The sequence below is a fragment of the Phyllostomus hastatus genome, unplaced genomic scaffold, assembly GCF_019186645.2.
Source record: "Phyllostomus hastatus isolate PE091 unplaced genomic scaffold, TTU_PhHast_1.1 phas_scaffold_1674, whole genome shotgun sequence".
Taxonomy (NCBI): domain Eukaryota; kingdom Metazoa; phylum Chordata; class Mammalia; order Chiroptera; family Phyllostomidae; genus Phyllostomus; species Phyllostomus hastatus.
In genome coordinates this window covers 4,081,443-4,103,714 of record NW_025334011.1, presented here as the reverse complement: position 1 = coordinate 4,103,714, position 22,272 = coordinate 4,081,443, and the positions used below count along the sequence as shown (strand labels likewise).

General features: G+C 37.5%; 1 protein-coding gene across 1 annotated transcript; it reads left to right on the top strand.

Annotated features, from left to right (window-relative positions):
- The first annotated feature begins 29 nt into the window (after positions 1-29).
- RCHY1 (ring finger and CHY zinc finger domain containing 1) lies at positions 30-22,262 on the top strand. Its single transcript, XM_045857860.1, has 9 exons — positions 30-167; positions 4,849-4,968; positions 5,214-5,329; positions 14,269-14,347; positions 16,089-16,133; positions 18,219-18,277; positions 18,361-18,387; positions 19,203-19,323; positions 21,598-22,262. Exons 1-9 carry the CDS (start codon positions 78-80, stop codon positions 21,724-21,726), a joined length of 786 nt encoding a protein of 261 aa, XP_045713816.1. The 5' UTR covers positions 30-77; the 3' UTR covers positions 21,727-22,262.
- The last annotated feature ends 10 nt before the right edge of the window (positions 22,263-22,272 follow it).

Below are 22,272 nucleotides of genomic sequence, written 5' to 3'. Positions count from 1 at the left end.
TAGGGCGGCACTGCTTCTCTGTGCGTAGTTTTCCTTCTAGGAGAAGGGTCCTTGGAGTGTAAGGGGAGGTAGAGGAGATGGCGGCCTTGGTGCGGGAAGATGGCGCCCGAGGCCCAGAGAAAGGGCGTCGGGGCTGCGAGCATTATGACAGAGGATGTCTCCTGAAGGTGACGACTTCATTGGGCTCTTCCTCTACGAGCTTCCGCCGGGCCGGGCTGGGGGCGGGGTGGGCGAAGGGGTTAGGTTTGGGCTTAATTTGAGGTTAGGCTGTTTGTCAGGCTACGTTCTCCACCTCGAACTGGGTTCCTACCGCAGAGAACGTTCTTGGCAAGGCGTCCACAGGCTTACCTCACCTCATGTTTTGTGGTTTGCAAGCAGAGCCCTTTTTGCTTGGGTAGAACCTGGGTTGCACAGTGATAATTTTATGAGTGGGTTTTTCGCTGCTGGAAGTAGACTGAGGCAGCCTTGGGCCTGTGCCTTCTTTTCCCCAGGATCCCTTTCGGGGCTGTGATGAAATAATGGAAACGGGATAAGCAAGTAGAGACTCGGCCTATGATTTCAGCACCTGTAGTAGATAAGTTTTACGGCTTGCCAGCTTCATTTTAGAGTCAATGAGTGTGCTCAAACCTGCCAAGGAGAAAACGTATGTGTGAAATAGTAAGACAGTCATTTAACTGCCAGTAAGTAGAAAATTATGGAAAGGGCAGTACCTGGTATGCATATATTGTTATTTTTGCTGTTTACTTTGAGAAAAATTCCTAGTCAGTCTAGAATTTTTAAAATTGGCACCCATCTAATTCAAGTTTCCTGATTTTTCTTGCAAGAAACAGTTTAAAGATTTTGTTTAGAAAGCTTGAGATTTGGAGTCCCACAGCCGTACACCGAAATCTTAGCACTGCTTGGTAAATAACGCAGTGATTTTGAGCAAACTACCCTTTAAGTGCCCCATATGTAAAATGCGAGTAATAGAAGTTCCTGTTGCATTAGAACTAGGAGGCCTTTAGGGATAATCTAAAACCTTTTTGCAGGCCATGGTTTGGTGAATATTCCTCTGCTGCACTAAATGAGCTCTTTGAAAGTTGCTCATTCACCCAATGTTGTGTAAGGAATTGAATACTATCATTATGATTTCATTTCCACTGAGTTGTTCTGCTACTCTTCCAAGGTTGAGATCTAAAACTGAATTCAACATCTTGGTCTTCTCTTCAAACCCCAAGAAACTATGCAGATATTGATTCTGTGTTTCATAGTACTAAGATACTGGGCTCTGAGTTATCAAATACTTTTTTGTCTTTTTCCCTCTGTCTTCCGTAAATACCAGAGGCCAAGTGAAGAGTTTTTAGGAAGAAGTAACCAACTAAATCAAGGGGTGCTGTTTGAGTAAGATAAGAAGTAAAAATTGACCTTTAGATTGGTCAAGGAGGAGGTAACTGTGATCCTGTGGAGATATTGGGATAAGCCTTAGAGGTATGGATTCAAGAGAGAATGGGAGTAGTGGAACTGGGTAGCGATCTTTATAGACAACTCTTGGAGTGTTCTTGTAAAGGAACAAAAATATGAAACTGGTTGCTGGGAGATGTGGGTTTATGGGATTTTTCCCCGTTTAAGATGGGAGTTATTGTAGTAAGTTGGTATATTCTTGGAAATGACCCGATAAAGTGAGAATTATTTTATAATGCAGGAGGGAGGGGGGGAAACTGTAGGGGCACTGTCCTTGAGCATCCAAAGAATATGGAATCCAGTGCACAAGAGGAGGAGTTAGCCTTAAATAATAACATGGACTGTTGGTTCTGTAACAGAGGGGAAGATAGAGTATGAGGTGTATTTGTAAGTAGGTTGATATGGGAGGATATTCCGTTATTTCTACTGTTTTCATAGTGAAATAAGCAAGGTCGTTCAGCAGATTGTAAAGAGGGAGGAAGAGGTGTTTGAGGTTTAAGACAGGTCCTAAACTCTGAAAGAAAGAGGGTAACTGGGGAAATATGGTAGTAAGAGCTCACTGGTTTTTTTAGTGGTTATGACTTTAAAGAGACAAGTCAGTGTCGGAGTGCTTTTTCTTCAGCTGTGTTCAGCTGTTCATATATACGTTAAATAGGAGAGACTTGGATTTAACCAGTTGAGATTCTGGGTTGGTGAGCATGTAGAGGAAGAGAGAAGGAACTCCTAGAAAGGAAGGACTGGAGTGAGTTAGAAAGAGATGTTTAGAGAAGTCCATGCTTGAGATTAAGTTACAAATAGTATTCAGTTGTTCTAGAGCTGTGTTCTGGAAGTGTGGAATGGACCCCTGGTGATTCCTGGGGCCCTTTCTGGGGATCCTCAAAGTCAAAACTACATTCTGATAATGATACTAAGGCATTATTTGTGTTTCGTTTTTTTTCAGTATGTGCAAAAATAATGATTAAAGCTTCTGGCACCATAGCAGGAAGCAAGGCAGTGGCACTGAACTGTGCTACACCTACAGTTAAATGAAATGAAATGAAATGAAATGAAATAAAAAAGCCAGGTTCACTCAAGAATGTCATTGATAAAATTACAGCAGTAGAATTACTGATTTTATAAAATCTTGTCCCTTGATGCATCTTTTCACATGTTTGAGGAAATGGGATGTTTTCATCAACCACTTCTGCAAACTGAAATTAGGCAGTTTGGTAGTTAGGTAATAAAAGGAAAGGCTGTTGTGCATTTGAATTACGAATGAACTATTTGCATTTTTCATAGTACAGCATATTTTTACTTGAACTATGGTTATTGAAGCTTGAGTGTTTGGAGGACATTTTCTCAAAAAGTGAAGTGAGACTGCCATTACAAGGTAAACAACCAACAGTGATAAAATTTGAGTTTTCATGTACAAAGTAGGATTTTATCTCAGCTCCAAGAGCTTGAATATTTCCCAATACCTAAATAATTTTCTGATGAAGTGGGTAGTGATATTAACATGTGATTTTTTGATATTGCATGTCAAATATGTTAACATAGGAAAGATCTGCATAATTTGGTGAACTGATACTTTCCAAATGAACAAAAGATACATTCAAAGTTCAAGATAGGTCAGTGGGTTTTAATGTAATGGGGAAAAGTTTACTGATGTGATGTCAGAGTCTGTGTTGCAACCAACGATTTCTAAGAGTTGTTGAGTTTTGGTGTAGTATCAGAAGAGTATAATTCTCTGAAAAGACTATTAAAGTAGTCCCTTTCCATGTACTTATTTGTGTGAGTCCAAAATTTCTTCATGTACTTCAACCAAAACTCATTGAATATAGAAGCAGAACTGAGAATCCAGCTATTTTGGGGGGAAATATAACTTATTTTTTATTAAAATGTTATTTATGTTAAGATGTAGTGGATTTGTTACTGTTATTTTAAAAAGTATTAAATATTTTTAAAACCTGTCAGTTTTAATTTATAATATAGTATCAATAGATATAATTCACATAAAAGCTCTGTGGGACACTCAATTTTTAAGAGTGTAAAAGTGTCCTAAGACCAAAATGTTGGAGAACCACTGTTATAGAGTGTGACTGGGCATATGTGGCTGAGGAGGTTGGAGGACAAGGCCATTGGAAGTGAGAAAGTCAGGGAATTGAAAGTTCATGGCATTGGAAGGATTATCATTGTGGATGTTCAAATCACTAAGATTTAGGACAAGAGAGTGTTGGAGAGAAAGGTAGCCAGTTGAGTGTTAAAGACTTCAAAGAGTGAACTGTATTATGGTAAGTCATGGCACAGGAAGTCTTCAGAGATGAGTGGAGCTAAAAGGTCACAGTGTACTGGGAAGTATTGGGTTAGTCTAGTAGCCTGGAAACGTCTTAATGTACTAGTTAGGGTCAGGCAACATTGCTATAACAAAAAGTCTCAAGTAAGGTGGGTTAAAGAATGAGTTTATTTCTTTCCATTTACAATTCCAAGGTGAGTGATCACTCCAGGGACAGTTTTTACCATTGTATTATTTTGCCATGTTTTAGGGCATATAGTCATCAGCTGAGTTACTCCATGTCCAGGTTTCATCTTATGGAAAGGGAAAAGGGAGCATGAAGGAAGAGTCATGCCTACTTAATATTCAGACCCAGGGGTGGCACTGATGTCTTTGGCCACAACTAACAGCAAGGAAGGCTGAGAACTATAGTACAGCTGGGCAGTCATGTTCCCAGGAGGAAGTAGGGAACAAATTTTGGTGGACAACTCGCAGTCTTTGCCACTCTCGAAAACAAGGACCATTTGTCACATACATTGTATCCTCTAAAACATCAGGCATGTAGTTGATTAATAAACACAAGTGAACTAAAATACAATCTTTACAATATTTAATGTTTAGGTACTGAAGTAAGTAAATGAATTTATCTGGAAATGTCTATAAGAAGGTGGTGGCTTGCCATTTAGGCTAAGAATGTGTTCAGGGTGTTGCAGGATTACTTTTTCAGCCTAGGGATTTCTATTCATCATGATTGTTTTGTCTTTAAGGACAAGGTTGTGTTCAACTTCATACAGACATATAGATGTTGAAGAGAATAGTTAAAATATACCAAGAAATAGTGAAATATTATGCTTAAGATTAGCTTACCCAACAAATCCATTGGTTGCAATGTTTGATCTTGTTCCAGGAGGAGGAAGAAGATTTCATTTTTTTGTTTGTTTGTTTGTTTAAAAGATTTTATTTATTTATTTTTAGGGAGGGAAGGGAAGGAGAAAGAGAGAGAGAAACATCAATGTGTGGTTGCTGGGGGTCATGGCCTGCAACCCAGACATGTGCCCTGACTGGGAATTGAACCTGCGACACTAGAAGATTTCATTCTGCATTGCCAACTTGTCTTCTCTTGCTTCTTTTAACGCTTTCTCCCCCCTGGTCATTAGGCACCTTGCTGTGACAAGTTGTATACTTGCCGGTTGTGTCATGATAACAAGGAAGATCATCAGCTAGATCGCTTTAAAGTAAAGGAAGTGCAGTGCATAAACTGTGAAAAAATTCAACATGTAAGATTTTACCACATTTCTGTTTCTTTATTTTTAAAAAATTTTTACTGAAGTGGTTTAAAAATTCAATCAAGTATTGCCAAGTAAGAAACTCTCAAAGTAGGCAATACCTTTGATTTAAAAGGTTTAAAAACTTGTTTAAATAAAACTGCATACACTTTAACATAAATTCTGGATATTCAAATATAATTCAAAATGTTTTGGTAAATTTATCCCAATTTTTAATGATATGTACCTTTTTTTAGGCCCAACAGACTTGTGAAGAATGTAGCACATTGTTTGGAGAATATTACTGCAGTATATGCCATCTGTTTGACAAAGACAAGAAGCAGTACCACTGTGAAAACTGTGGAATTTGTAGGTACTGTATGTGAAATGTTCCTTTCTAATTCTAATGTATCTGGACAATAATAGTTTTTAAAAATCAACTTTATTGGAATATAATTTACATCTAGTAAAATACATGCATTTAAGTGTCCAGTTCAGTAAATTTAGCTAATATCTATATCTATGTTATTAGTAACACAGTCAAGATAAAAGAAAATTTTCCATTCTAAAAAGTTTCTTCATGGTTTTTTGTAATAATCATTTAATTAGCCCACCAACTATTGTGTGGCTATTTAACATTTTAATTGGGATATAAAATATGTTTGTATATGAAGGGTTTGGCAGGCAACTGAGGTGAAAATCAGGGAGAATTTTTCCTTTTAAAATTAGTTTTTAAAAAGATTATCAAAAGTTTTGATAAAAATCAGAAAATACAGAAAAGTAGAAGGAAAAAGAGCTTACAATCCAACCACTCATTGACAAGCTACTATTGACATGTTGGTGTGTAGGAATTTTTTTCTTTCTAAAAAAATCCTGAATTATACAAAAGCATATCTGTGATGTATATATGTTTTGAAGTATAGTAATAAACAAAACCACTCAGTTTAAGAACTAGAATGTTACTAAGGTTGTTGATACTTCTAGTGTTCTCTATCAATCCTTTCTCTATATTCCCATTGGAGATACTGTTTTGAATATTTTAAATCACTTTCTTGATTTTGTTTTATAGTTTGTTTTTAAGGAAGGATAACAAACACACTGAAAGATGCAAAAATCATAAACAGCATTATGAGTTTGATTATGAACACACTCTTTTTTTTTTAAGATTTTATTTATTTTTAGAGAGGGAAGGAAGGGAGAAAGAAAAACAGAGAGAAAGAGAGAGAGAGAGAAACATCAATGTGCAGTTGTTAGGGGCCGTGGCCTGCAACCCAGGCATGTGCCCTGACTGGGAATCAAACCTGTTGTGCTTTGGTTCGCAGCCCACGCTCAATCCACTGAGCTACACCAGCCAGGGCATGAACACACTCTTTTAACCACCACCCAGATTAAAAAAAATAGAATATTCATAATACTTGAGTAGACTTCCTTTTGCCCTACGTCATTACTTCCCCAAGATAACCACTCTCCTCTGACTTTTTGTACATGTTCTTTTGTGTTTTGTTTTATATATTTTAAGGCAATATTATTGGGTGCTTACATAGGCTTGTTATATTTTCCTTTATGATTGACCTATTTATTATTATGTGTCTGGTTTTATCTTTAGTAATGTTTCCTGCCTTAAGATCCAGTGTATCTATATCAGCTTTCTTTTTATTAGTTTTTGCTTGTATATGCTTTTTCATTCTTTATTTTCAAACATTTTGTATATTTACATTTATGCTGTATATCTTGTAAGCAGAATATGAGTGTTTTTACTGAGTTTGATAAAGACTGATTTTTAAATTAAACTATTTAGTCCATTTATTAATATAATTATACTTCGTTGACAATTTTAGTGTTTTCTGTTGCCAAAGTATCTGCATATTTGTCTTTTTTATCTCTCCTTTCTTACCTTCTTTTGGATTAATCAGCCTTTTCTATTTTATTTTTATTCTCTGTAAACTTATTAGTTGCACATTCTTTCATTAATCTCAGTGTCTAATTTTAGAAATTATAATATACATCCTTGGCTTACTCATGTAATACGTTTACCATTTCCCAGACATTGCAAGAATCTTAAACACTAAGAGGATTTATGTGCTATTGTTGTCATGTACTTTAATCTATATATATTTTAAACTCTATAAGACATTGTTTTGAACAGTCGGTACTCTTATATTAATCTGTGTATTTACAATTTCAATTGCTTTTTATCCTTTCTGCATCTTTTTTTTGCTTTTTAAAATTTAAATCATTTTTTACTTTTTAATTACAGTTGACATACGATATTATATTAGTTTCAGGTGTACACCCCAGTGATTAGACATTATGTAACTTACTAAGTGATCATCCCTATAAATCTAGTACCCATCTCACACTGTACATAGTTATTAGACTATTGACTGTATTTTCTATGCTGTACTTTATATCTCCATGAGTATTCTGTAATGACCAATTCATACTATTTAACCCCATCACCTTTTTCACCCATGCCCCCAGCCCTCCTCCTGTCTGGTGACTGAAACATGTTCTCTATATCTATGAATTTGTTTCTGTTCTGCTTTATTTATTTTGGTTTTTTTTTAGATCCATTTGTTGATAAATATATATTTATTGCCATCTGATATTTTTATCTTTGTTTTCTTCTTCTTAAAGAGACTCTTCCATATTTCATGTAATACTGGTTTTGTGATGATGAACTCCTTCAGCTTTTCCTTGTCTGGGAAGTTCTTTATATGTCCTTGGATTCTAAATGATAGCTTTGCTGAGTAATCTTGGTTGTAGGTCACTTTGAATATTTCTTGCCAATCTCTTCTGGCCTGCAGAGTTTCTATTGAGGAATCACCTGACTTATGGGAGCTCCTCTGTGGGTAACTTAACTGCCTTTCTCTTGCTGCTTTTAAGATTCCCCGTGTCTTTAACCTTTTGCATTTTAATTACAGTGTGTCTTAGTGAGGCTCTCTTTGGGTTCATCTTATTTCTTGTTTGGGACTCTGTGTTTCCTGGACCTGCATATCTGTTTCCTTTACTAAATTAGGAAAATTTTCTGTCATTTTTTATTTTATTTTATTTTTTAATTGATGTTTACATACAGTTGTCTCCATTTTCCCATCACCGTTTTCCGCTGTCATTGTTTTTAAATAGGTTTTCAATTTCTTGCTCTCTCTTCTTCTTCTAGCACCCCCATAATGTGAATTTTGCTACACATGGGTTGTCCCAGAGGCTCCTTACACTATCTTCCTTTTTCGGATTCTTTTATCTTTTTGCTTTTTCCAAAAATATTTATTTATTTACTTATTTTTAGAGAATGGGGAAGGGAGGGAGAAAGAGGAGAGAAACATCAATGTGCAGTTTCCTTTTAAGTGCCCCCAACTGGGACCTGACCTGCAGCCCAGGCATGTGCCCTGACAGATTGGAACTGGCAACCCTTTGGTTTACAGGCCAGCACTCAATCCACTGAGCCATACCAGCCAGGGCTCTTTTTGCTTTTCTGATTGGGTATTTTTTTGCTTCCTTATATTCCATATTGCTGATTTGATTCTTGACTTCATCTAGTTTACTGTTGTTTCCTGTAAATTATTCTTTAGTTTAGTTAGTGTATCCTTCATTTCTGAGTGGTCCTTTTTAACGCTGTTGAAGTTCTCACTAAGTTCAGTGAGCAAAGTTATAACCAGTGTTTTGAAACTTACATCTAGTAGTAGATTGCTTGTCTCCTTTTTGTTTACTACTTTTTTTGGAGTTCTGTTCTGTTCTTTCATTTGGGACATGCTTCTTTGTCTCCTCATTTTGACAGCCTCCTTGTCTCTATTTCTGTGTATTAGGTGGAACTGCCACATCTCCTAGACTGGATAGAATGGCCTATTGTAGGGTAGTGGCACTGCCTCCCCAATCACCCAAGCTGGGCATTTGAGGTATGGCCCTTGTAGGATCTGTGTATACCCTCCCCTTGTAGTTGAGCGTTGATTGCTGTTGGCATGTCACTAAGAGGGACAATCAACTGCAAGTACTGGCTACAACCACTGGCAGCCATGGAGGATCAGTTGTGCAGGGTCCTACCCCACAGAGCAGGACTTATTTCAGCAGGGCTTTGGTGCCCACTGAGTCTGTCGCTTGAGTGTATTATCATTGTGGAGGTGGCGGGTGGTGTTTTGCAGTGTTCTGATGCTGTCCACCAGGTGCTCTGGTTCTGAGATATCCTGGGAGATACAAGCCAAGTCAACTGCTGCCTATGTTCTCCCTGGGCTACAGTGATCTCCAGCCACCTGCTACTTGTGCTGGGTTTGTAGGTACCCAGTAGAAGCCAGGCTGTGAAACATGGCTGGCTGCTGCTAGTGCCTGGCCTGGGGCCCACTATCAAGAGGTACAGGGCATGCTGAAGCCAGATGCTGCTTGTTTGATAGATTTTAGGAAAGCCTGAAGTGGGAGCCCAGACAGACCATTCATATGAAAAAGCCATTGGAAATACCTAGGGTGGTGTGTGGGCCAACAAGTTTGATGAGGTGGGGTCTCAGGGAATCTCCAGAGCAAGGCAAATAGTAATAGCCTGGTCAGTGGAGACTCAGATATGGTACCTGCCTGCCAATTCTGTAGAGGGGACACTCATCAAAGGAAAAATGGCCTCAACCAGCATTTTCGTCTGGGAGAAAGCTGCTCCCCAGCTCTTGCTCTGATGTCAGACACTTCATTTCCACCCCATATGTCCCTGGTGCCTTAAGAGCTGCTCTCCCAGCCTAGGAGCTCAGAAAGAGTGAGTCACAGTAAGTCTCTGTGGGTCCTTTAAGGGGAGCTGCCTAGGACTTTAGAAGCCCTCCTCACTCAGCCTCAGTTCCCACTGGTTATGGGGAAGTTATGGGGACTTCTTTCCCCAGCACTGGAATCCTGGGCTGGGAACCCTCATTCTTCTGGGGGGACAGGACCTCTGCAGCCAAGATGTCCTTCCTGATTTTTATCTGCCACATGTGGGTGTGGGACCAGCTCATTCTGAGTCTCTGCCCCTTCTACCAGTATTGATATGGCTTCTTTAAATCCCTAGTTGTAGGAATTCAGCTTGGTTTCAGGCAGTTTGGAATTCTTGTTGTTCTGTAGTTTAGTTGTAATTTTAATATGGTTGTGGGAGGTTACGAGTATTGTGTTTACCTATACCATTATCTTAACTGAAGTCTCTCTCTTCTTTTTACTTTTGGGATTATTTTCCTTCTGCTTGAAGAATTCTGTTTAGTATTACTTTTAGTGAGGCTCTGCTGGTGACAAATTCCGGTTTTTGTCTCTTTGAAAATGCTTTATTTTGCCTTCATTTGAAATTTTTATCTTTGCTGGGTGTAGAATTCTAAGTTGACAGTTTCTTTCAGCACTTTATTCTGGTGCAGTGGTTTCTATTTAAGTCACCTATCAGGATTATTATTGCCTCCTTGAAGGTAATCTGTGTTTTATGCCCTTCTCAATGTTTTTAAGTCATTAATTTTTAGTAGTTTTCTCATGGTGTATTCAGGTGTGTGAGTGATATTTATCTGTCTTGCAGGTTGTAGAATTTCTTGAATCTGTGGCTTGATGTCTTCTGTCAGTTTTGAAATGTTCTTGGCCAGATAATGTTCTTGGAAATATTCTTAGCCAGCTAATTATCTTCAGATAATGTTTCCGCCCCATTCTCTACCTCTCTCGGGGCTCTCGGTACAGACCTTTTCACTGTGTCCCATATCCCTGTTATCTTTTTTCTGTGTTACCGTTTTTTTTTTTCCTTCATGCTTAAATTGAGTAGTTTCTATTAGTGTTTCTTCTAGGTCTCTGTTCCACGGTGTTTAATCTGCTGTTAAATCTGTTTTTTCATTTTAGTTTTTTTTTTAAATAGAATTTTCTTTTTTAAATCCCCCCTCCTGAAAGTTTCCAGTTCTTAGATGAAATTCTTCACTTTTTTTCTTGAACATATTAATTGCATATAATTTAAAGGCTGTATCTGTTAACTCCAATATCTTGGTTACTTGTGGGTCGGTTCTGTTTTTTATTTTTTTCTCCATTGGTGTTTAATTCTTTGGTTCTGCTTTTTGGTATGCTTGAGACTTGTTTTAGTTGGACATGGTATGTAAAAAATTGTATAACTTCTGGATACTATTTTGCAAAGACAATTTACTTTTCTGTTGGTAGGCAATTAATATAGAGATAGACCACCTTAATCCAATTAAGGATAGAGATAATTAGAGGCTAAGTTTTTCTAAGTCCTGTTCTATTTTGTTTCCCCTTATACTCAGGCTCCTGGGACACGGTCCCTTAGTAGTCTTAACTTAAAGCCTAGACCAAAATGGGATGGTCCAGGTTCTTTTTAGTAAATGCTGTGAATTGAAGTCCTTTCTATTGAGTAACCAGATGAGGGTATCATATTTCTTTTTTTTTTTTTAAGATTTTTTAAAAAAGATTTTATTTATTTTTACAGGCGGAAGGGAGGGAGAAAGAGAGAGAGAGAAACATCAATGTGCAGTTGCTGGGGGCCATGGCCTGCAACCCAGGCATGTGCCCTGACTGGGAATTGAACCTGTGATGCTTTGGTTCGCAGCCCGCACTCAGTCCACTGAGCTATGCCAGCCAGGGCTCATATTTCTTTTTGTCCTTAGAAGTATACTGTCAGTTGATTTTCTTGAGTGAGACTATTCATCTAGATAGCATCTGAAAACCATAACCTGATTTATTGCATATGTGGTTATTTTCATCATCATTATTAGAGTCTAAACAGTGGTTTCAAACGGGGATGATTTTGCACCCTTTTCCTTGTCCAGGGCATATTTAGCAATATCTGGGAACATTTTTTGGTTGTTATAGCTGGGTTGGGAGGGGAGATATTCTGCCATTGCCATCTACTTGTTATAGGCCAGAGATGCTGCTAAACATCCTACAATGCACAAGATAGTTTTCCACCAAAATGAATGATCTGGCCCAAATAGTTAATTGTGCCTAGGTGGAGAAACCCTGGTCTAAAATGTTGCTGTCTCTGTGTTAGGATGAACAAATTATCAATGTAGTAAAAACTAAATCTTTGGCACTACCAGTCAAGATGGAGGTGTAGGTAAACATGGCTCACCTCCTTGTACAACCACAGCAAAAATTATAACTAAACTACAAAACAGCTATTGCCCAGAATTGTCAGAAGAATTGAGCTGTGTGGAAGTCCAACAACCAAGGAATTAAAGAAGTAACATTCACTCAGACTTGTAGGAGGGGCGGGGATGTGGAACAGGCAGCCCCACACCCACCTGTGGTGGATAAAAATCAGGAGGGATATCTCACGAGCGAGGGATTCCAGCCCCATACCAGACCACCCAACCCTGGGTTCCAGGGTCAATAAGATAAATCTCCATAACTTCTGGTAAAAACCAGGGCAGCGGAAGAAACTGTAGGATTCTCAGGTGTCTTCTCTTAAAGGGTCCCCAGTGGACTTAGGACTTAATGTAGACTGATTCCCTTTGGGCTCCAGCATCAGGGCAACAGCTTGAAGGGCACTAGTGGCATATGGAGAGAAACTGAAGTGTCTGGCATTAGGGGGAGTGCCAGGGGTCAGGTTCCTTCCAACAAAACTCCAGGGGCCAGTAGCAGCCATTGTTCCTTTTCTGAACCCTCTCCCACACAGAGCAGTGACACTGCATCTATGCCTCCATCAACCTGGTTCACACGGGTTGCCCCACCCAGGTGATTACCTAAGGCTTCACCCCATCCAACTTATGGTGCCCTTTTCTACATTAGGCTATACTACTAAGACGGAGTCAAAACAGCTCTACATTATACACAAAAACAAACAGAGGGAGGCTGCCAAAATGAGGAGACAAAACAATACAGCCCAGATGAAAGAACAGATGAGAACTCCAGAAAAAGAACTAAATGAAATAGAGGTTAGCAATCTATTAGATGCAGAGTTCAAAACACCGGTTATTAGGATGCTGAAGGAACTCATTGGGTACTTCAACAGCACAAAAAAAGACTCAGGCAGAAATGAAGGCTACACTAAGGGAAATAAAGAACAATTTACAGGGAATCAACAATGGAGTGGATGAAGCTGGGAATCAAATCAATGATTTGGAACACAAGGAAAAAAAAGTTCAATCAGAACAGCAAGAAGAAAAAAGAATTTTAAAACACAGGGATAGGGTACGGAGCCTCTGGAACAACTTCAAAGCCACCAACATTCAAATCATAGGGGTGCCAGAGGAGAAGAGAAAGAGAAAGAAATTGAAAACTTATGTGAGAAAATAATGAAAGAAAACTTCCCTAATTTGGTTAAGAAAATAGACATACAAACCCAGGAAGCACAGAGAGTCCCAAACAAGATGGGACACAGAGGACCTCACCAAGACACATAATTTTTTAAAAGATTTATTTATGTATGTATGTATGTATGTATGTATTTATAGAGAGGGAAGGGAGGGAGAAAGAGAGAGAGAGAAACATCAATGTGTAGTTGCTGGGGGCTGTGGCCTGCAACCCAGGTATGTGCCCTGACTGGGAATCGAACCTGTGACACTTTGGTTCTCAGCCTACGCTCAATCCACTGAGCTACGCCAGCCGGGGTAGACACATAATTAAAATGCCAAAGGTTAAAGAGAGAATCTTAAAAGCAGCAAGAGAAAGGCAGATAGTTACCTACAGTTGAGTTCCCATAAGACTGTCAACTGATTTCTCAACAGAAACTTTGAAGGCAAGAAGGGACTGGCAAGAAGTATTCAAAGTGATTAAAAGTAAGGACCTACAACTTAGGTTACTGTATCCAGCAGAGCTATCATTCAGAATTGAAGGGCAGATAAAGTGCTTCCCAGTCAAGGTAAAGCTAAAGGAGTTTGTCATCACCAAGCCATTATTGTATGAAATGTTAAAGGGACTTATTTAAGAAAAAGAAGATCAAAACTATGAACATTAAAATGGAAACAAATTCCTAACTATCAATAATTTAATCAGAGAAACACTAAGCAAACTACTAGAACAGAAACAGAATTGTAGATATGGAGATCTTTGAAGGGTTACCTATAATTTTAGAGTGGGGAGGGGGAGGATGGGGGAGAAGGTGCAGGATTAAGAAGCGCAAATTGGTAGGTACAAAAGAAAGAAAAGGGGGATGTTAGGAACAGTATAGGAAAGAAAAGATAGGGGGATGTTAAGAACAGTATAGGAAATGGAGTAACCAAAGAACTTATATGCATGACCCATGGACATGAACTAAGGGGGAGAATACCAAAGGGAGTGAGGGTTACTGGGTGGAGAGTGGCAAAGGGGGAAAACTTGGAACAACTGTAATAGCATAATCAATAAAATATATTAAAAAAAATCTAATCTTTTGGCTTTCACATTTTTTTTTAGGATTGGTCCAAAGGAAGATTTTTTCCACTGTTTGAAGTGTAACTTATGCCTAGCTATGAATCTCCAAGGAAAGCACAAGGTATTAGTTTGCATAATTTTAAAAGTATTAAGAATGTTTTTCCAAACCAGCAGAAATCCTAATATGTTTGGAAGCATACTAGTTTTCTTTTTTTTAAATTTAATCTTTACAGTATTTTTTTCCATTACCATTTAGTTCCCTTATACCCCCTTCCCCCAGCAATCACCACGCTGTTGTCCATGTCCATGAGTCCTTTTTCCTTTTCTGCTCAATCCCTCCATCTCTGCTCTCCCCTCCATCTATGAGTCTTAATTTTCAATATTACCAAGTACAACTATGTCACTTTTTACTTCTAAGCAGTATTAAGTAGTGGATGTTCTAAATTATATGCCTCAGAATATCTGATCTATTCCTTTTTTTAGTATGTAAGAATAATTATATCAGTTATTAGTATATTGTTGACAACTTCTAAATTGACTCATGGATTTTTATCACTGGTACTAATAGTTTTAAGAATAGCTTTTAAAATGCATAGTACAGGAGAAATATAGAGCAATGTGACCTGTTAGAACCCAGCTTTCCAAGAAAATTCATAAACCTTTTATATTTTCTTTCATAATTAGACATATTTTTAATTTGGATGTAGCAATTATATCATGATCCCAGACTCTTTAAAATTACTTTTCAGCGTTTGGGAAAAAAGTAATAAACTATTATTTGTAGTCTAATATAAGAGTTTAGAGAATGGAGAAACTAGTGAGGGTTTTTAAAATAGGGAGAGGATAATGACTGACCTAAAATAGTAAAGTGGTAAAAGAAATGAAGTGAATAATGACTATGTGGGATATGGTGACAAGGTGTGATGGAAGGAAAAAGGGGGCTGAGTAAGCATGACTTTCAAGTTTTTTAGCCCTGGCTTGTGGTAGTTATTTAATAGATTGTGAATTTGTTTTAGTTAAAAGGGTTGAGTTTGGTTGTGTAGCTTGAGTTTGGGGTGATAGCAAAATATGCTATGCTGCCTTTCAAAAGTTATGTACACTTTTCTCTCAGGATATTTTTGTTTTGTTCCTCAGTTATCTTTTATTGTCTGTATTAGTAACTGGCCCCACAATCTACTCTAGTGCTGACTTTAAAAACCTGGGCATCATCCGTGGTTTGGTGCTTTCCCAAACCTCCCCATATCTTCTAATCAGACACTGTCTGGTCAAGTTAAGAACTCAGACCCCAGAGGTATCCTCCTGTTGGAGCTCAAATATAGTTCCATTTCTTACGAGCATGTAATTTTAGAAGTTATTTAGCTTCTCTAGGCCTCAGGTACTCATCTGTAAAATAGGATAATTATACCTATTTCATTGAGAATTCTGAGAATTAAGCTAGTATAGGTAATGAACCTAGCATATGGCATATAGTAAAATCTTAATAATATGAACTGTTATTATTATCAATATTAAGTAATTAAGCTTTGGAGTAAAACACATATAAAATAGAAAGGTTCCAAATGTTACTATCTCTGCAATTTTAATAGGTCTTGATTTACTGAGTTTTCTTATCTGTAAAATGAATATAATGTATAATTAAGATGGATTGAGCAATTTCATTGTTTCAGGTAATATGCCAAGTCTGAATTAGTTGTGAGAGTTAAATTGTTCTTGACTGACATACAGGAAACATGTTACATGTTAATTATCTTTAGTAAATTGATATTGTTTCCTTTATTTGTTAGTGGTTATTAATAACATTGTTTTATCTGTTATTTACATCTGATTAAACTTTTGGTAACTTGACTTTTTCTTTTAAACAGTGTATTGAAAATGTTTCTCGGCAGAACTGCCCAATATGTTTGGAGGTAAGCTTAGAATATTTTTTTATAATTTCTTTTTTAAATATACTTTATTGGTTATGCTATTATAGTTGTCCCATTTTCCCCCTTCACTCCCCTCTACCCTGCATACCCCCTTCCACACACATTCCCCCATTTTAGTTCATGTCCATGTGTCGTAAGTTCTTTAGGTTCTACATTCCCCTTACTATTCTTACTCTCCCCCTGTTTTCTACCTACCATCTATGCTACTTATTCTCTGTATCTTTTCCCCTTCTCTCTTCCTCCCACTCCCCTGTTGATAATCCTCCATGTGATCTCCCTTTCTGTGGTTCTGTTCCTGTTCTATTTGTTTGCTTAGTGTGCTTTTGTTTTAGATGTGGTTGTTAATAATTGTGGATTTGCTGTCATTTTACTGTTCATATTTTTTATCTTCTTTTTCTTAAGTAAGTCCCTTTAACATTCATAAAATAAGGGCTTGGTGATGATGAACTCCTTTAACTTGACCTTATCTGAGAAGCACTTTATCTGCCCTTCCATTCTAAATGAAAGCTTTGCTGGATAGAGCAATCTTGGATGGAGGTCCTTGCCTTTCATGACTTGGAATATTTCTTTCCAGTCCCTTCTTGCCTGTAAGGTCTCTTTTGAGAAATCAGCTGACATTCTGATGGGAACTCCTTTGTAGGTGACTGTCTTCTTATCTCTTGCTGCTTCTAGGATTCTCTCCTTCATTTTAATCTTGGGTAATGTAATTATGATGTGCCTTGGAGTGTGCTTCCTTGGGTCCAACTTCTTTGGGACTCTCTGAGCTTCCTGGAAGTCTATTTCCTTTGCCAGATTGGGGAAGTTCTCCTTTATTATTTGTTCAGATAAGTTTTCCACTTGTTGTTCTTCCTCTTCTCCTTCTGGTACCCCTATAAATCGGATGTTGGAACATTTAAAGATGTCCTGGAGGTTCCTAAGTGTCTCCTCATTTTTCTGAATTCTTACTTCTTCATCTTTTCTGATTGTTTTTTTCTTCCTTCTGGTCCACTCCATAGATTTGAGACCCAGTTTTCTTTCCATCACCATTGGTTCCCTGTGCATTTTTCTTCATTTCACTTAGTGTAGCCTTCATTTTTTCATCTAATTTGCAACCAAAATCAACCAATTCTGTGAGCATCCTGATCACCAATGCTTTGAACTGTGCATCTGATAGGTTGGCTGTCTCTTGGTCACTTAAAAGTATTGGCTCTGGGGCTTTGATTTGTTCTTCCATTTGAGCCTTTTTTGGTGTGGTCACACCTGTTGCATATGAGGGACCAGAGCCTTAGGTGTTCACCAGGGTGGGGCAACCCAGTCTCTGGCTTGTGGCGCTGTATCTGGGGGTGGGGTCAGAGAGGGAACAGTGGCGCTTGCTCTGCTCTCTCAGATTTCAGTCCCCTCTGCCACTTCCCACAAGCAAACTGGGCCCTTCTGGTGCTGGTTCCCAGGTGGGTGGGCTTGTGTATGTTCTAGGAGCCTGTGGGTCTCTCCAATGACCTCTCCTGTGAGCCTGGGAGTGTCTCCCGGCACCTCAACCCCCACAAGTGTTTTCCATCAGTGCTTTTAGGCTTTATTTCCCAGCACTGGGTCCTGGGTTGCGAGGTCTGTCTCACTGCCCTTTTTTACCTGGTTTATCTGTGCGCGAATGTGCGACTGTGGACAGTCAGCTGCCTTGCAAGCCTCACTGGTTCTGCTCATTGCCTCCCTGCACCCGGGGTCTCCCACTGGTGTCTGCTATCCGCCACCTGCACGCCCGGGTCTGCCAGCCACTGCTTTTTTCCTGCTGTGACCCCTCTCCTCTGGCCTCTGACTCCACCTGTTTTACCTGTCTGGATGAATGGTTGTCAGACTTCCATACAGTTCAGTTCTCTGTCTGTTCTGGTTGTTTTTTTGTTTCTAAATTTTTGTTGTCTTTAATTTTGGTTGTGCAAGGAGGCACAGTGTGTCCACCTACACCTCCATCTTGGTTGGAAGTCTCGGTAGTAGCTTAGAATATTTTTTGTTTTGGAAATATCCCCTCTTGAATTTAAAATATTTGGCTGTTTATATTGCCTTCATGTAAGCACTAACTTTTTTTTTTTTTTACAGGACATTCACACCTCTCGTGTTGTGGCTCATGTCTTGCCATGTGGACACCTTTTACATAGGTAAAGTAACTTTGGTTTCTTCAAAATGTTTGAAAATATTGGAGATAATTTTTGCTTTACTGAAATAATGTTATTTTTTTCAGAACATGTTATGAAGAAATGTTGAAAGAGTGAGTATTTGGGATTTTAAAATGTTATAATTGTATGTAAGATGTCTGGGTTTTTTTGATTTGTTAGCATATTGGGCATGGCACATACTTATCTCAGATGGGTAGGGTAAATGAGTAGGGTTGAACTGGGCAGAGCATCTTGGGGGATGCAGGGCTACGTCTTTGTACCCATATTGTCTAATCCTACAGACTGAGACAGATAACCTCTGATTTTCTGGCTGTACTCACCAGGGATCACAGTCTTTGCTAGAGGCAGTCATAGCTTTGTAAAAATGCTGAGGCATTTTGTTCAAAATTCTGTTAAATCATTATGTTTGCCCAGCATAATGACCTGCAGAGAAAGCTAGAGATGAGATTATCTACAGCTGAGACTTATTGTGGGGGAAGGGTGTTAAATTGAGATAAAAAGAGTTCGGAAAGAGGACACAGTAAAATGTATTTTGGCCCAGCAAATTGATGAGCAGAAGTTGTGATTTATAGATAGAAGGAAACTTTTTCAGAATTTTTAAGAAATAATATCTGAATAAATTGGAAAGATTATAGTGTCTTCTATACTTGAATATATTTAGAAATTAAAGTTATTTAACTAAAAAGCAGCTTAATTGACTTAAAATATAAAGTGTATTCTACAAAGACTATGAACGAATTCTTCTGCATTTTAGAGAACTGAGAAAAAAGAAATACATTTAAAAAGTGCCAGGATTTAATTGAGAACTTTTATAGTGTGAAGTTCTGTCTTGGATGGCGTATATAACAGTTAGTGTGTATCTTTTATACCTGAGTTTCATGTTTGGAAAATAACTGTTCAATTCTAGAGGCTACAGATGTCCGTTGTGCATGCACTCTGCTGTAGATATGACCAGGTACTGGAGACAGCTGGATGATGAGGTGGCACAGACTCCTATGCCGTCAGAATATCAGAACATGACTGTAGATGTGAGTGGAAACTTTTCAAATTCCTTGTTGATATTCTTGTTTATTTTTGTCCTTTTGATCAAATCTGTCTAAAAAATACTGCTTTGGCATAGATGGCAATGTGATGATTAATGGAAGGTTGGACAAAATAATCTTTAAATTTTAGTTACTTTGAACTTAAAAGACCAGGAAAAAAATAGTTCTGTGAATACTTTTGTGCAGTTCTTCCCAACACTAGATGGCAGGCACAAACTTTACTCTGAATTATTTACACTTTACTTGCCAGAATCAGTCAGTAATGTGACTGAGTAGACGTGAATTACTGGCTTGTTGTTTCATTTTCAGTTATTTTGAATTTACTTCACACAAACATATTTGCTAACTTTTGAAGATTGCTTTTGGTATTAAATATTTATTACCCTGTTCATTCTATCTTAGACTTTTTAAATTTGGTCTTATTAGCCTACAACATAAAATATAGAAGTTTTTCTGTCCCTTTTGCCTTATGGAGAACGATCATCTTTTCTCTTGAAATGTGCTGCTATCTATTCTCAGCATAGTATATTGAATTACAGATCAGAATTAGAACTTTAGATAGCTTTCTGGTGCTTTAATAATTTGGGGGCATCTCTAAATTTTCTAAACACCATCAGTTTAATTCAGATACTTATACATAAAAGGGTCAGAACGACTTAAGAAATCCAAATAAATTTTTTTTTTTACTTTATTCACACCGGAGTACTTTATAATTCATGTGGATAATGAATTGTTAGTAAGGTCATTGACCACTTTTGCATTACTAACTGATAACCATGTGATGTTTTACTAGAGGCTGCAGTGTTCTATGTTCCATGTAGATGATGTTTTAAAATAACAGCTTTAATAGATATAATTCACATATTACTCAACTCATCCTTTTAAAGTGTACAATTCAGTGCTTTTAGTATATTCTTGCAGTTGTACCGTCATCACCTTCGATTTTGAGAACTTTCATCACTCCAGAAAGAATCCCTGCACCCACTAGTAGCCATTCCCCAGTTCACTAGCTCTAGGCAACCACTCATCCAATTCTCTACATTTAGATTACATTCTTCAGAGAATTATTTCCAAATTGTAATTTAGAATACATTTGGAATACATTGGAAGTTTTCTACTTACTGAGGTGTGACTATTCTAAAGCTAACGCTTTTCTCACATCGTATTAATCAGTTGTCAGGTGAACACCTTTTTTATTTTTCAGAATCTCAGTACTAGAAAAGATTGATTCTGAAAGTGGCATCTTATTGGCATTTTAGGGATGAGTCAAAAGCTTCTCTTCAATTTTAAGAACTACTTTTGAAGTTGAATTTATTCGTGAGACATAGAAGACTAGGAATTTAGGGTATTAAACCTAAAGAATAAGAAGCAGAGGGTTTACTGTCCAGGAAAACCTGGTGCTGAAGTCCCTTACCATAAATGGCCAAGTTCCAAGTTTCTCCAGTTAAAACTTGCCCTATTAGTACTTCTGCATACTTGTTCTCCCTGACTCCTTAAAACCCTCTGATGTAAGCCATTGAGGAGTTTGGGCTTTTGTTGAGTAACAGCTTTCCCATTCTCCTTGTGTGGTTCTAGCAATAAAGTAACTCTAATTTTTCCACTGCAAAAACAAAACAAAAGAAAAAAACCCTAAGGAATAAGCAAAAATGTTATAAGTATGTAAACATTTTTTATTAACTAGTATAATTTTCTAAGTGTCAATGAAAATAATAAAAATTCATGTGTTTTATTTTAAATTGTAAGTATGGATGGTCTTGGACTTATGATGGTTTGACTTAGGGTTTTTCAACTTTATGGTGGTATAAAAGCAATACACATTCAGTATTAAATGCCTAGGCTAAGCCATGATGTCCAGTAGGTTAGGTGTATTAAATGCATTTTTGACTTACAATATTGACTTATCATGGGTTTATCAGGATGTAACCCCATAATAAGTCTGGGAGCATCTATATAGATGATGATCTGATTATGCCTATGTTAATTTTCATGCTAGTACTATTTATATACTACTTGGGAGTTATTTTAAATTAAACTTCTTGGCACAAATCCACATTTTCATTCTCTGAATTCAAAGTAGCCTCAGAGCTTTCAGTGAACAACAATGAAAAAGGTATTTCTACTTACAGAAATGTTTAGACATATATATGTATTTTCACATCTTCAGTATGATTTTTGAGGAATTGTTTTTGAGCAGACAATGTCACTTTATATGCATAAGGTTTAATATACTTAATTTGAATCCATCTCTTCACTTTTTAGATTCTCTGCAATGATTGCAATGGAAGATCTACAGTCCAGTTCCATATATTGGGCATGAAGTGTAATATTTGTGACTCCTACAATACTGCTCAAGCTGGAGGCTGTAGAATTTCACTAGATCAGCAATGACCAGCCTATACTACACTGGAAAACTCAACATTTTCTGATAGAAAAAGGCTATATTTAGTATCCTATTGTCATCATGTGTTTGAATCTATGCATTAGAGTTGATGGGTTTTGTACTAGTCTCACAGCATAAAGTCACATTACAAATACTTAAGGGTTCAGGGTCTCTTTATAGAATTGTCATAGCTGTATGTTTAATGAAAGCCACTGTGCTGTGTTTTGATTGAAAATTCCTTTAGTGTCAGTTGTTTGGAAGCCAGTGATGTTGCCACTGAAATTCACATTCATAGAAATGTGTTATACTTTCATGGAACTTTGATTTAAGTGGCACTGCGCACGCAGGATTCACTTCAAGTTGACAGAACTATATTTAATTCTCAGTATTATTCCTGACTTTTTAAGGGCTGTACTATAATAAGGATATGTTCTATCTTACTGTTAAATTTTATCTACATATGCTTTAGAATTTTCTAAAACAGTCCTTTGGATCTTCAAATGTGAATTTTGACATAATAACTGCTAATAAAATTTTATTGAAACAGTGTTTTA